General features: G+C 30.3%; 1 protein-coding gene across 7 annotated transcripts in view; it reads right to left on the reverse strand.

Annotated features, from left to right (window-relative positions):
* The window catches only part of PPP1R12A (protein phosphatase 1 regulatory subunit 12A), a 130776-nt gene that overhangs the window by 37375 nt on the left and 78110 nt on the right, over window positions 1-15291 (reverse strand). For all 7 annotated transcript variants that reach the window (XM_023521123.1, XM_023521122.1, XM_023521127.1 and 4 more), the window contains exons 5-9: window positions 14492-14636; window positions 8841-8915; window positions 8088-8176; window positions 7787-7944; window positions 3001-3122 (exon numbers count right to left, since the gene is read on the reverse strand). In XM_023521123.1, the coding sequence (XP_023376891.1) occupies window positions 3001-3122; window positions 7787-7944; window positions 8088-8176; window positions 8841-8915; window positions 14492-14636 (589 nt within the window). The remainder of the gene's footprint in view (window positions 1-3000; window positions 3123-7786; window positions 7945-8087; window positions 8177-8840; window positions 8916-14491; window positions 14637-15291) is intronic.

Here is a 15291-nt window from a genome sequence, read left to right on the forward strand (position 1 = left end):
TATTATGCTTAATAATTGGAGTCAATTATCTAAAACACTTAATTCCAAGAACATTCTAATTGTTACCATCTAGTAAAGAAAAAATGGTTTATACTTATTGGAATTTATGTGCATACACTAGAGTAGGTAATCATCTTTGGAGATCCCAACAGTATTTATTTTGACTACAGAATTATATAAACTTATTTTCAGTTAAAAATTTAAATAATACAATCAAACTGATGGTTTTATAGCTAACATCTCCACAAATAATAGGCCTGATTTCATTACTACAGAAATAGTTCTTTATTTTTAGCTGGAATTGAGGACTTAAGGGAAGATCACTTAAATATATCCATTTCTCTGCAGACACCCTGAGTTATTATAGAATTTATGTGATATTTAATACTGTTTCAGAGCTCCTGTTCTGTGATCTATTCCTTGCCATAAGAGTGTGTGTGTGTGTGTGTGTGTGTGTGTGTGTGTGTGTGCGCGCATGTGCACACTAGTGGAAGAAGCTAGAGAACTTAAGATAATTGTAAATATTAGAAGCAGAGTAGTGAGTAGGAATCGAAAAATAGAACTCTTAACTGCAAAATCTAAGATGCACTTACAAATGAACGATTTATGTAAGGCAATTTGCATGTCTGGTCTCTAAGTTACAGGAAAAATACTGAAACAAAATTAAAAAACAATAATACTGATAATATTGCTCTATCCATTAAAATAACACTTCAAATTTTTTATACACCATGACTTCACTGCTTTGAATAAAACTGGGCTACAAAACCTTAAAAACAAAGACTGAAACAATATAATCTAAGTAAGTTTTGAAATTGAGAATTGCAATTTCTAAATATGTAAATTATAGAAACAGTTGTCATTAGATCAATTTAATTACAGAATCAGAAGTAATTCTGAGTAAGAATTTTATAAGAGGCTATTAGCTCACTAATCTAACAGTTATTAAGTATCTGCTTTCAGTTAGGACAGCTGGCATAAACTGAGAAATAAATTACCATAAATCTGAGGCTACGCTTGAGAAAAATGTAATTGATTATAAGATGTCTATTGTAATTATCTGACTATGGTAGGGAAGAGATTGCTTAGCTAAATACTCAAAAGAACGACAGTTTCTTGACCAGCTATTCCAAGAGGTTGGAGCTTTTGGAAACTTTTGATAATCCTATAGTTCCAACAGATAAAAAAATCAGAAGAGATAAAAGTGTTCATTGAAAAAGTAAACAGGGGTTCTAGAATTAAATAAAACTACAGTTAAACAGCTCCTGGTGACACCAGTTATGGCAATAACTGTCTTAAAAATTCTGTAGGACAGGTTGCTTCTGGAGAATTTTATTTTAAAGCACATGTAATTATGATCATATAAACATGGGTTCTAACTGAATTCAAGAAGCCCTCAGTTTTAGAATACAGAAAGTAAGATAACTCATTCATATAGTTTCCTGATATTCAAATTGTACTAGTAAAATCCACACATTTTTACTACTAAGAATTCACATTATTCTTATTCCTCAGGAAAAGTTTTAGAGAAGGATTATTTCTAACTGTATGGATTTAAAAAAACAATCTCTAGTTTATGATTTTAAAAGATTTACATTTTGACCAGTTGGAGCCAAATCCAAATATTAGCAAGGCTGACACTGTGATAGAAACACTACAGGAATTTAAAATCAGTCCTCAAACCCATGCAAACCAAATAACGTCAGACAAGCAACAAAATAAAAAGTTCCAAGGCAGAGATATGACGACTAAACAAACTGCAATCCCTGAGTGGACACTTGATTTAAAAAAACAAGGAGTTTGAAAGACATTATTGGGAGGGCAACTGGGAAAATCTTAAGTGTGGTCTATACATTAGTGAAGAGATAATAGTATTACATCGAAATTAAATTTCCTAAGTTGAAGAGATAACAGTATGACATCAAAGTTAAATTTCCTAAGTATGATAATTTTAGTGTGGGAGTAAAAGATAATGACTTTGTATTTAGGAAACAAATACTGAAGTATTTAGAGGTCAAGTGTTATACTGACTGCAACTAATTTTTAACTGGTTCTGAAAAAGTGTGTGCGTGTGTATAGAGAGGGAAATGAGTGTGTTCATTAAAGATAAGTAAGGGCTAGTGAAAAGAGCTTTTAAAAAGAGATAAGTTTTAAAAAAGATAAGTAAAAAAACCAAAACAGAATCCTTAATCTTTCATTTGGATTAATAGAAGTATATGTTCTGGAGTAGCAAGGAAAAGAAAGTCTTTAAAAAGATCAACACATTGGTTGGAAAGTACTGTTTGGTAGAGAAAGGGAAGTAAGAAGGACAGAGAGCAAATGGAGAACACAGTAAAGGAGAAGAGGAAGAAATGAAATTAAAATCTGGGGAGAGTCAGTCACTAGCCAGGCCATGTCAACCAAAGTTTACAAGGTCAACTACTTTCTCTCTTTGTTTATTGTTTTTGTTTTATCTTTTATTTATTTATTTTTGACAGCCAGAAAGATAGTAACTCACTCAAAGTCATAACTACTTCTAAGTAGTGGGTTCAGGAGCTAATCTCTGGTTTGTCTTCTGAGATCATGCTCCTACTAGTGCTTTGTATTGAATTAGAAAATTTGAATTCTAGTTCTCTCATTGACTTGTGGTAGCACTTTTTGTGTTTAGCCTTTGCTCATGTGAAATTGTCGAAATGCACCTTAACAGAGATAAAAGAAATGAAATTTGTGTTTCTCAAAAGTACAACAGAATTAAAAACTACCATGATGATCGGTTTTCATATAAAAAATGTAATCCCTATGCCATTTATTTCTATCAACTGTAAAATTGCAAAAAGTATTTAAAAAATATAATATGGTTCAAAGGAAATCTCAGTCAAATTAAAGAAAGGAAAATATATTCTTATTCTAAAACCATAAATATTTTTGGAATAAGCTATAAAAATTTAGAACTTAATGCTTTAACTAAAATGGTTCTTAAACAGAATATATGTATCTTCAGCCAACATAGTTTTAGCTTACCTTTTTAATAGGTGATGTAGGTGTTGCCTGACCAGATGACACAGGTGTTGTAACAGCTACGGGAGCTGCTTGTGTACTAGAAGTACTGGCATTAGTTACAGAAGCCATGGGTTTTGTCTTATCTATTTTAATAAAAAAAAAAGAACATTAAGAATCAGGATTCTATATTAACTCAGTTTCAATGACTGGGAAAATATTACTTTATAGTCTACCTTTGTTTAAGGTTTTGTTAAATCAAATTCTTTTATCACTATTATCCTTTTTAACAAGTGAATTTTTAAGGAGTTTCTAAAAATGTCTCAATATATATGTTGAAGTAAATAATATGAAGAAACACAACAAAGCTTCTAAGAATAAAAAGCACAAATAGAATCTGACTTTTGTACTTTAAACACTATGGAAAATTTTAAAATCTTTAAAATTAATATTTAAAACTTGAATGCATGAATACAATGTTACTTAACAATTTACAAGAGCTATGTAATTTTCTAATGAATAAACAACTTATGTTGCTTATCTAAAACTGACGGCTCCTCTTTATTACAGGGAATCTAAAAGTGCTTTTTGTCAATATTCCCGTTAAACAGTATGCTTCAATGTCACAAAGAGTATGCCTTTTTGCCCCTAAAAAATCTGTAAGTTAAATGGACATAAACATTAGCTGAATTAGGTTAAATCTCTTTTCATATTGTATCAAGACAATTTCCAACTAGTAATGAATCACTTAGAAAGATTTTTAAAAGTATTAGAAAAATTAATCTGATGCTAGAAAAAATTCAAAGACTGTTCAAATACATAAATCAGATTATCTTTTAACAAAATGGTCACTAAAAATGTAAATTTTTAAATTAACTGTAATTTATAAATGAACTAGAAAAGCTTACTTTCCAAATGGCCAAAGCTCATTTTATTTAGTTTTAAAGTATTCCCTTGGTTTCAAAATGGGGCAAGACAGGTATCCTTCTATACTTTGAGGAAGAAATATACTGTTTTAAAGCTCTATAAAATACTCATTTCAAAATATTACTTCTCTCCCTCCTTTAGGTTAGTTTTCCAAAGAAATCTTCCATCTTAAGTTATCATTATTGTATGCTATTATACTTTATAAGTAGACAATATTAAAATATTCTTATCTTTAGAGTAACTATAAATATCCTACTAACAATCTAAATTTGCAATGATTCATTCAGTTCTATTTGTGACTAAGAAAACATCCATAAGATGTTAATAGGTGAAAAGAACACTATCTCAAACTATACCACAGGACAAGGTCAAACTGGGATACTTAAAAATCACTATAACCTTAGCTTTTCGAATAAACTGAATGAACTAGACTCAGTCTAATAAATTTTATTCTCATTGTTAAATAATACCTCTTTTCCTTCAACAGAAGCTAGCCTATTCAGCACAGTTAAATTCAAATCATATGTAATCTAATTAGACCATCTTCCTGAAAAACGAGACACCTAACTAGACAGAGAGAGTAATTCAATAAATATTTATTAAGCGTATCCATACTTCAGGTACTGTCATAGGTACTGGGGATGCATCAACCAATGAAAAGACAAAATATCTTAACTGCACAGAGCATACAGTCTAGTAAATAAAAAAACAAGACGAAATTCAACAGATTTTCTTTCATTTTATATTCTCCTTTCTTCCTATTTTCTCTTGATTTAAAAATGTTTTTTATTAGTGCATCCTACACACCAAGGAGTGCATACGCATGTATGTAAACATTTGTTTGGTTTAAGAATAATAATGAAACAAACCCCATGTGCCACCATCGAACTTAAATAAACATTATCAATACTGTTGAAGCCCTTCTATCCATTTGATTTCAGTGAAGAATGACAATTTCAAGTCCAAGAGGGAAAAAAACTTGAAAGCAAAAATATATCTCCTTCTTTTCATTCTCTCTACTACCTCTCAAATTTATAATTTTGAAAGGAAATTAAATTTTTGGTTAAGTTCCTATTTAAATCTGATTTATGAAAAGAACACTGATAAAAAACTTTATAAAAGAAAATTCAGCAAAACAGTTATTTTATGTCAAATAGTTTCCCAAGGAAATAACTTTACAAAAAGTAGAAAAAAGAAACAGCTTAGAAATTGTCAAATAAAGCTGTAGCTCTACAGGGAAACGGCTGCTTTCTCAAGCTTGCCAAATAAAGTATGATAAAGCCTTGTTGATATTAAAAGAGTGAGAGAGAAGGAACCACACAACATTTACATGGATTAATTCTTAAGACAGAGTCAAATTTTCCTGGCACGACTGACTACTAGCAACAGGAAGAACAAAATTATCATAGTACAATGCTTCAGAGGAACATTTAAAGTTAGATCAGTGAGAAACTAAGCAGAGAGTGATTGGTATGCTTAAACTCCAAACAAGGAACTAATACAATGCAATTTGATGGTAACTGGTTCTATCTATATTTTATTTCTCATTTTACAAGAAGGAAATTTCAACCAAAAGAGGTCAGGAGCACAACTGGTCTAAATCTGAAGTTTTTTCTTTGTTTTAAATAGCTCCCCAGTGCCTATCATTGAACAGTGGATTGTATAAAAAGAGCCAATTAAGAAAAAAATTAGATAACAAAATCTCAGAAATCTCTGTGAGATGCTTCAATTTCCAATTCTCGAATTCTTACTACTGTATACAAGTAATAAAAGACTTGACACATGAGTTAGGAGATCTGGGTATACTAGAACTGGCTATCTTGTGCACAAGTGAATTATCTGATTTGTAATTATATTTTTTACTACAGGCTGGGGCCAAGGCATGTCTCACAGAGAGGAGATTAACTACACACAAAAAAAAAACTTTAAATATGGGCAAAAATATCTGAGTCAATTTAAATTTCAATGATAATCATTTTACCTTTCCGTTTTAGTAAAATAAACAAGGGAAACAGCACGAACTTAATTAAAGTGCCTTAATTAGGTAAGGATATATATTGAGCATATTTAAATTAGTAGAGTTTAATATTATACAATTATTATACAAAAGCTAACACTTATAATTGTTATATACTATCCACATAAAGCAGGTATTATCAGCAATCTAAGATTAAATTACCCACATCTACAATTACATGCATGAATCAATCTGTGTACTTAAACACTGTGTATGCTGATTCTCATATAAATTGCTTTTATAATTAGAAATATTTTAATTAGCATGTTATACAAATAAATTATAATATTAATGACTACCTGTTGCTTTAGCTTACAATTTTACCCACATTACTGTCTCACCAAAGCAAAAGATATACTGACTTACCTGACCAGCAATGTGACAGCAATAAATAAAAAAATTAAAGTCCTAAGTAACTAAATCTAGCCATTTATATAGCTCAAAAACTCTATGTGTATTCCCAAAAAATAATTAGTTACTTGTCAGATTAGCAAGTTTCAAGTAAACATAGGAATCTCAAACACGTTACCAGGAAGCAAAGCTAGCCTATATCTGTTTAGCAACATCTTTTTTTTTTTTAATGGAAAACAGAAATAACAGTATGTTCCTTAACATGTGTTTATTTAGTAAATGTTAGCTTCTCACATTTTCTTATGAAATATTTTGCTCAGTGCATAAAAGTAAAATGATTCAAAACTATTGTTGTTTGTAGAGGAGATATAGGGAGTCCAAGAAATTCCAGAGCTGCATTTGTGTTAACCAATGACCACCGAACTGGTTCTGATATTGATAACAATTTTTTCACTGAACAAAAAATTTAATGGAAATGGTATATTTTTTTTCTGATAAAGTTATGTTAAAATGCCAGATTATAGAACTCAAAGATGGCAATACTGGAATTGCATGCTGTTCAGAAGTTTTGAGTGATTAACTGATACAGGATAAGATAATAAATGTTCATTAATAAAATTAATTTGGTAAACAAAATCTATAAAAACATGTGAGCAAGAGGAAAAAAATGCATAAATATCCTTGATAATAAAAAGGAAAAGAATGAAAATTGTTATAGTAACTTTGTAAAGCAATTTGGCAGCATCTATAAATACTGAAAATGTAACTAATAATTCAGTTTTAAAGTATAGCTATTACAGAATCTCTTGCATGTACACACAAAGAGGTAATCACACAAATGATTGTTGCAGCATTATTTGCAACAACAAAAAACTGGGAAAAAGGTAAATATTTATCAGAAGGGAAATGGATGTTTTTAATGAATACTATATAGCAACTAAAGGTAAAAGTTATGTAGATATAGATACGTATGAACAAATTTTTAAAAAACTTCTGAGTAAAAAAAAGCAAGTTGCGTAACAACTCCTAGGGTATAAAAATAAAAATACAAAACCACCTTATAATTACTATGTATTACTTCTGATGTACATAAGATAAGAGTATAAAAATGGACTAAAAGATTACAGAAAAAATTCATGATGGTGATTGTCTCTGGGAAGTTTCCCAGACTTTTGGGCCTCAGAAAGTAGCAAGAACTTTCTTGAACTACTGGAAACCCATTTACACCCTATCTGTACCATCTCATGGGAGACTTATAAGCCTCTTCACCTAACTTAAAAACATAGGTCAGAAAAACACAGAGGATGAACAAGAGTCTCCAGGTAATTAGAGAACAATAAAATCACAACTATACTTATGTTTTTAAATACTCCCTGAAAGGTAATTTACTGACTTGGTACATATCCGACCAATTAGCAAAATCAGTCCGAAAAGTTTCAAAATTAAAACCTGGTCTCATCTTACTTTACACTGAATCAAATGTCATTGAAAATCCCTTTATCTTTCAAATTTTACCTGTTTCAGCTTCTGATTCTGAGTCATCTTCCTCATCTTCTTCACTAGAGCAGCTAGATTCATCTTTCTTTCCTTCTTCTTCATCATCAACCTTTTCTTGTTCCAGAGATTCAATACGGGATGCATTTTTCTCTGGCTCAATAATCAATGTCTCTTTGCTATGAAAGGAAAATAGCTTTCAAATGATTATATATATACAAAAAGTCAAACTTTTTCCCAGATCCACAAAATCTAACAATCATGTCTGTGGCCATCATGCCAACTCATTTTTAACAAGAACAAAACCTAAAATTTTACTTACTTTTTAAAGGTCTTCTGTGATTGATTATTTTCCATATTGGCTGTTGATTCAATTAGCGGAGACTTCTTCTCCCGTTTTTCACTATGGAGCTTTATAAAAGTTATGTAAAGAAAAATAGAATACTATTAAAATAATATTAATAAGCAAAATACAGAATTTAAAGTAATAAAGTGGTTTTCTAAAAACTAAACAAAAACAAAATACAACAAATGAAAGATTTAATTTGCACTTGAAAAGAACTTGGATAAAGAAAAAAAAAGGAGAAAGTTAAAAAGCTCCATGAAGGATTAAATTGGATTTTTTTTAGATCCCTCAGACTTTAGTTCACAGAAAAATTCAGGGTCTAATCACCACTTAGGATATCTGATAACATTTTACTTAAAAATCTGTTTCCTAGTTTCATTACTCCTTTCTTATCTAGGGCCTGCTATTTGAGAAATCTGAGATTTTTATAGTTTCTATTTTCTAAGTGAACTTTCTCATGCAATTATAAAAACATGTTTTTCTTGAAAACATATATATTATAGAAATATTCATGTTGTGAACAGGAGGTTAGAGAAATGTGGATAAGCAACAGAAAGACAAAAATAGCACCACTACTCTTTTATTTTCATTGTCATTTAGTTTTATTCCCAGGAATAACTTAGAACCAAAAAGTACAAAACATCACTAGAATACTTTTTAAAACTGTCTGAAATCCAAAGCTATTAAGAGAATTCACTAATATAATTTTTAGATAGCCATCAAACATACCAGATTTTGTTTCTTTTGCAATTCTTCTAAATATCCTAAAATGTCTTCATCTGCTACATCAAAGGCTGTCTGGCCCTAGGTAGGAAACAAGGGAAGTGGTGATAGCAAAAAGTCAGTATATTATAAAACGTCTTTGATGATTCTAATGATTATATAGGAAGAAGTTAGATAACATTTTTTTTATGGTAGCTATAAAACATAGTATGTAAGACTTGAAGGAGATGTAAGAGAAATCCATGTGAGTGAGAAGCAGCTGATCACTCTCCTTCAATTTTTTTGGTTACAGCTTTATTTAGATGTAATTCACATACCATGCAATCACCCATTTAAAGTATACAAGTCAATAGTTTTTAGTATATTCAGAGTTTTACAACCATGACACAATCAATTTTAGAACATTTTCATCACCCCCTAAAAAACTGACATACCCATTACCAGTCACTTCCCCACTTTCTCATCTCCCCTCGACTGAGGCAAACACTAATCTATTTTCTGTTAGTATGAATTTTCCTATTCTGGGCAGTTCATATAAATGAAATCATACAATATGTGATCCTTAGTGATTGGCTTTTTTCACTTTGCATAATGTTTTTAAGGCTCATCCATGTTGTGGTATGTATCACTACTTCATTTATTTTTATTGCTGAATACGCCATTGCATGACATACCACATTTACTATCTATTTGGTAGTTGATAAACATTTGCTTTTGCTTTCTAGCTATATATAATGAAAAATACTGTTATGAACATTCATGTACAAGTTTCATTACCTTAGATGTATAGCTATGAGTGAAATTACTGGGTCACATGGTTAAGTCCATGTTTAGCTATTGAGGCTTTATTTCTTTTTGATACCTCCATAAAAATTAACTAAATTCTTAGTAGAGTAATAAAATAAAAATATTTATTTCTAAACTGCTTAAAGTTCAGCCAGCCATAGGTATGGCTTAGTTTCAAAAAGTAGTCCAGATGAACATCTGTCAATCTATTTTTATTCATTGTGGAAAAGCAAATTTCAAAGAGCTGTTGACCAAACATGGTAAGGATTTTTCCTGTTGCTTGCATTAGCCTTTATAATAACCTTACTGTAACAAGTTTCCAGAATACTCATTCTGAAAGAAAATTCAAATTTCTTTCATAAGAGGAGTCCCACATCCATAGCAAAGTCAGAGGGGGAAATAATAATGACTTCTAAAATCACACAAATTCTTCCATTTAAAAACAAACAAAACTACCACCCTCGATTCTATACCAATATCAAGATGGTGACATCTACTTAGGAGTTAAATTTCCTAACACTACTCCATATTCGAACTAGCTTTTCCATTGTCTGTTTATAAAAGATATGGTCTCTAACATATACCTTGAAAGTACATAATATGCTGCTTTATCAAGATAGGAGAATGTATGTATTTAAATTTTAAAGATTCAAAAACACTTTTATATCTGCCTTTTCTTATTACAAAGTCTTCCCAGTAAGAACTTGAGGCAATCTATCATCCTTCCCCGTTCAATCCAAAGTTTCAGTTTTAATAAACTTCCCCACCCCCATTTCCACCTTAAGTATTAAATGCTAAGAATTAAATTTCTGAAGAACAAAGGGCTCTGAAACAAAATAAGTGGCTCAAAATCCGAAGGTGACTTTTAGATCAGCAATACATGTTAATCCCAGTTTTGCTCTATCATATTCTCTTTGTATGATTCTACAATGTTATATATGCTACACTTGTTAAGCAAACTGTGTTCAAGAATATGTTATTATTTGGAAATATCTCACAGGCTTCTTTTTAAGTATTAAATTAAGCATTTATCAACCCATATAAATGAAATACCACATCTTGAACATTTTTTTGAACTATAATAAAATGTGAGCAGCAATTAAAGGTAATGGTAGGTTATTTCAGTAACCAAGGAATTTTCCTTTATAAGAATAAGAAATTGGATCGCCTTACTAACCTTTCTTTTCACTTTCTCCCTTGAAAAATGAGTCTACTTTGCAAACAGCAGCTGATAGAAAATAAAAACTAGAGTAAAATGTAGGCTATACACAGAAGAGTTTCTAATTTCAAAAAAGTACACCCTTCAACTTAACTCAGTAACTTAACCATGCTCCTTAAACAATTGATAGGACAGTTATGAAGCTAACCAACTGTAAAATTATAAACATTACCTGATTCTTAACTACTATAAGGCTACTATCCCTTCAATAATGGGGTACTAATGAAATAGGGAATATAAGCAGTCACTCAAAGCAACCAGGAAGCAAGTGAGGAGGGCTCAATATTGAGGTATGAAAAAATAACTCTACCAATTAAGAAAACTATCTTTAAAAAATTACTGCTTAAAAAAAATCAATTCAATACATTTTTAAATTACCAGAGCCACAGTAGAACCACTGTTTAACTTCATAGTCTCTTCATTCTTCTTTCCTCACTTATTCTAACTAAATTGCTTTTGTAGCTATGATCTCTCTTCATCTTCATAACAACCAGTGAAGTAGTCAGAACAAGCATTATTATGATTCGCATTGTACAGATGAGGGAACCCAGGCTCTGAGTGTATGGTATTTGTTCAAGGTCATGTGGGTAAGTGAAGGGTAAGTGGGAGTAGAATGTAGGTCTCTATTGCTCCACTGTCTTTATAGAAAATAAGAATAAACCCAGATAGAATCAGAAAAAAAATTCATTGTGCCCATTAATAACAGAAGCAGTTTTGTCATTCATTTAAATCTTTACAATGACAGCTATGAAGCTAAAGAGTTTTCTACCAATGACTGTAATACTTGCATGTAGAGAAAATTTCAACTAGAAATGCATCTTAGTTAATATTGTAAAAGGGACAATATTTGGGTACATTCTAGTAAAACTATTTTAATAAGTTAAAGAAGCAAAATAAAATTATAACTTTATATTTAAAGTATGTATCACATAATTTATAACGAGTTAAAATGACGGCAAATGTTTTACAGTTTGTAAATAACGTAAAGAAATGAGACCAAAATCTCTAAATACTGTAATTTTAGAACATTTTTTCTATTTTCACGTAAAAAGACTTTCAAGTTTTCCATAATATGGTTTATTAAATTATATACAGTCCTCAAATTATGTTTTCTATTAGTAAAAAAGTCATGTATATTCTGAAAGTATGTTATGTACATTTCTTGACATTTAAAAAAGAAATTTAGCAAAAAAACTTCAATATACAAGTACTGAAGAAAGTATCAAATGATAAGATAAATGCATATAGGCAGGCTTAATCAATTAAGACTAATTTGTTTGGACTGAACATGAAGTATGACATGTTATTTTAAAATGTAGTCAGTGAAAACAGAGATAGCCTAACTCACAAAGGCAAAATTATAAAATTAAGTCTAATAAAAATATCTTCAATCACTATAGAATATAGTACTCAAAAAAAAAAAAAAAAGAGCTTGTATTGGGGTATATTTATGCCACCAGGGCCTTTAGAATCTTATATTTAACTCTTTGCTATTAAAAGACATCTTGAATATTTGATATTTTAAAAGAAAAATCATATTTTGATAAAAATTTTAAAATCATATTTTTATAACTTATGAGTATCTGGAAAAATAAAATATGAGAAATCAAAAATTAAGAAAAGATGCAGAAGAACTTAGCAGAATAAAAAGAAACAATTATTAGGGCTTTAAGTAAATTATTCTACCTCTCTAATCATGTTCCCCAATCTGCAAAACTCATATAACAACTTCACAGGGTTGTTAAAAAAATAGCATTCTTCTAAAACAAGTTGAAAACTAAAATTCTAAGGAATTATGAGGAACAATTCTTTTAAGATCATATAAAGATGTACCGAAGTAATGAAATGAGAGGATAAGTATTAAAATATAGGGTGGCACAAGGAAATACTATTGTAGTAATATAGAAACGAAAGGTGAAGCAAAATGATTTTATATGTAGTTTTCCTCCTAGAGCTTCATAATGAATTTATATGGCATAGGAATTAGATAATTATAGAACAGAAGCAAGATAAAATAATTTTTTCTCATACCTACTATATATTGCATGTTTCACTAGCAAACAACATGTTTAAAGTAGGAAGTGATATAATCTTGTTTGCAAACCATTTCGATTAAAAAGTTTCTATCTTCTGGTCCTTATTTAGAGGCCACTAACACTGAATGAACCATTATCAGTACATGTCAGTGGACAAGTGGCCTGTAGGGGGCTCTATTTGGGAGAGAGACAGGAATGCAGAACAGATTGCAGAAGGTACAGGTATTCGTTCACTAATTTCTTCATAAAAATCCCAATTGCTGGGGGAATTTCTACACAGAAGGAGAGGAATATTAACTGTCAAGCTAAAATTAGCTGGTTTTTCACTGAAAATTAAACAGTATCCACATTTATTTGTCTTCTAATACTGATTACAGAACAGAAAACTTATGATAAAAAACAACAAAGCAAATTATCAAGAGTTTTGATAAAAAAATTTAGATTGAATACTCATATATAAGGGCAAACCTATACTAACAAATGGATCATTCTCAAACATTTTTTATCTTGATTCTCTTAAAGATTCTAACAACTTCCTATGATTTCTTGCCTTCACATATCTTAAAAAACATTTATAAATACATATATGAAATAGTCAAGAAAGAGCAAAGTAGTTCAGAGGACTTCTTTATCTCTTTATGTAAGCAACTAGGACATGAATGCACTATTACCCTCAATCTCCAACCATGTACCCATGAGAAAATCATGGGCATACGTATATCTCTTTCCTTTGCAAATCCCCAATTAGAAACTGCAGTTAATAGCATAACCAGCACCAGTACTCATTTTAATGGACACCACAGAATTAGATGTCCCTGTCTGAATAAAGATGAGATCATTTTAAAAACATCTACTAAGTAATTTACTACATTAACCTATGAAATGCCATATATAAGATATTCTATGGAAGTTAAAGATAATTAAGCTCACTAGAAAAAACATGTTTTAAGCTCTACAACTACTGGTAGATGATTCTTATCTATCAATATGGAATGGGAAGGAATTAGTAAGAATGTTGGTGACACTGATAGTACTTGAAAGGGAGCAGAGGAGAAAAATCTAATTGAATAAGGTATCTGATAACTTCAATATATTCATGATTTTGTGAAAAGCACTAATATGACATTTGCTCCCTCCTTCCCTCTAATTGGATTTTATTAAAGTATATCGTTTACCTCACTAAACTTTTCTCAACTGCAAAACTAGGAGACTAGATGTTCTATTTCAAATCTTATTTGGCACAAAACCTTATGGTTTTTAAAATTCTCACCTGATATAAGACACTGCTATTCATGTCACTTAAAAAGCTACTATAAGCAAGCTGATAAGACTAGCAGCTATAGAGAATTAGAAGCACTCAAATCTACTATGGTAATATAATTACTGAAAGAGTAATACTTCTTTCTTGGCAGAGTAAGGACAAAACCGCTTCATAGGTAGCTGAAAAAGATTTAAACAATTAATTGATAATAAGAATCAATGAATAATTAACAAAATAGTTTTGTATAGTTAATAAAACTTAATAAAAATATACAATTTATATTCTTTTAATATTTTTGAGATAAAAACTGAATTTCTAAAAGTTAAGATATTTAAAATACATTTAAAAGGCCTACCACTTTGTTGACCATCTCCATATCGCACAGATTGTCCACTAAAATTCGACATGCTTCTTCTTTACCCCAGTGAGCTGCAGCATGAAGCGGTGTCCAGCCATCGTAATCTTTAATATTAACATCATAGCCAGCCTGTATTAAAAGTCTAAAATAAATTATAATAAATTAGATAATCATTAAAATCTAGAAATGAGCAAAAAATCAATGGCTTTATACCATGCGAGTTAACAAAAATTTGCAATATATTTCTCTTTTCATAGCTCAGATCCCCTCTCCTCAATGAATTAATAAAGGGAAAAGAAAATAATTCTCAGAAAACCCTAGCAAAGGGGATTTTGAGTTACTGCCATAATAATACATTCAGCTTTAATTAATTCCTAATGACTATAAGTCCTTATGGTTTGGTGTGACATGATTAATTCTTGTTACTATGACTTGTTAATTAAAATTTTCAGAGGAAAGTCTATATAGTTTTTCAATGTGAGATCAAAAACTACTGGATCAATTTGTACGTTAGACTGATTTATTGCAGGGATGTCTTCAGGTGTCCATATGATATATCATTCTCAGGCTTAATGTATTCTAAAAATATACTGAGATTAAACAAGCTTATTTTGTAGTGTTTTTGTTCTTACAGTTCAGGAACTGGTTTGTGAATGCTTTCATGAAACTTTATGATCAACCAAGGGAAATTTTCTTAGGAAAATGACAATCTGACTGTTAGGAACAAAACAAAGCAAAACAAACATTCCAAAGGGTCAAGTCTACTTTTCAGTAGCAGTAGATAGCGGATATTTCAA

Source organism: Pteropus vampyrus, unplaced genomic scaffold, assembly GCF_000151845.1.
Source record: "Pteropus vampyrus isolate Shadow unplaced genomic scaffold, Pvam_2.0 Scaffold9, whole genome shotgun sequence".
In the NCBI taxonomy this organism is placed as follows: Eukaryota; Metazoa; Chordata; class Mammalia; order Chiroptera; family Pteropodidae; genus Pteropus; species Pteropus vampyrus.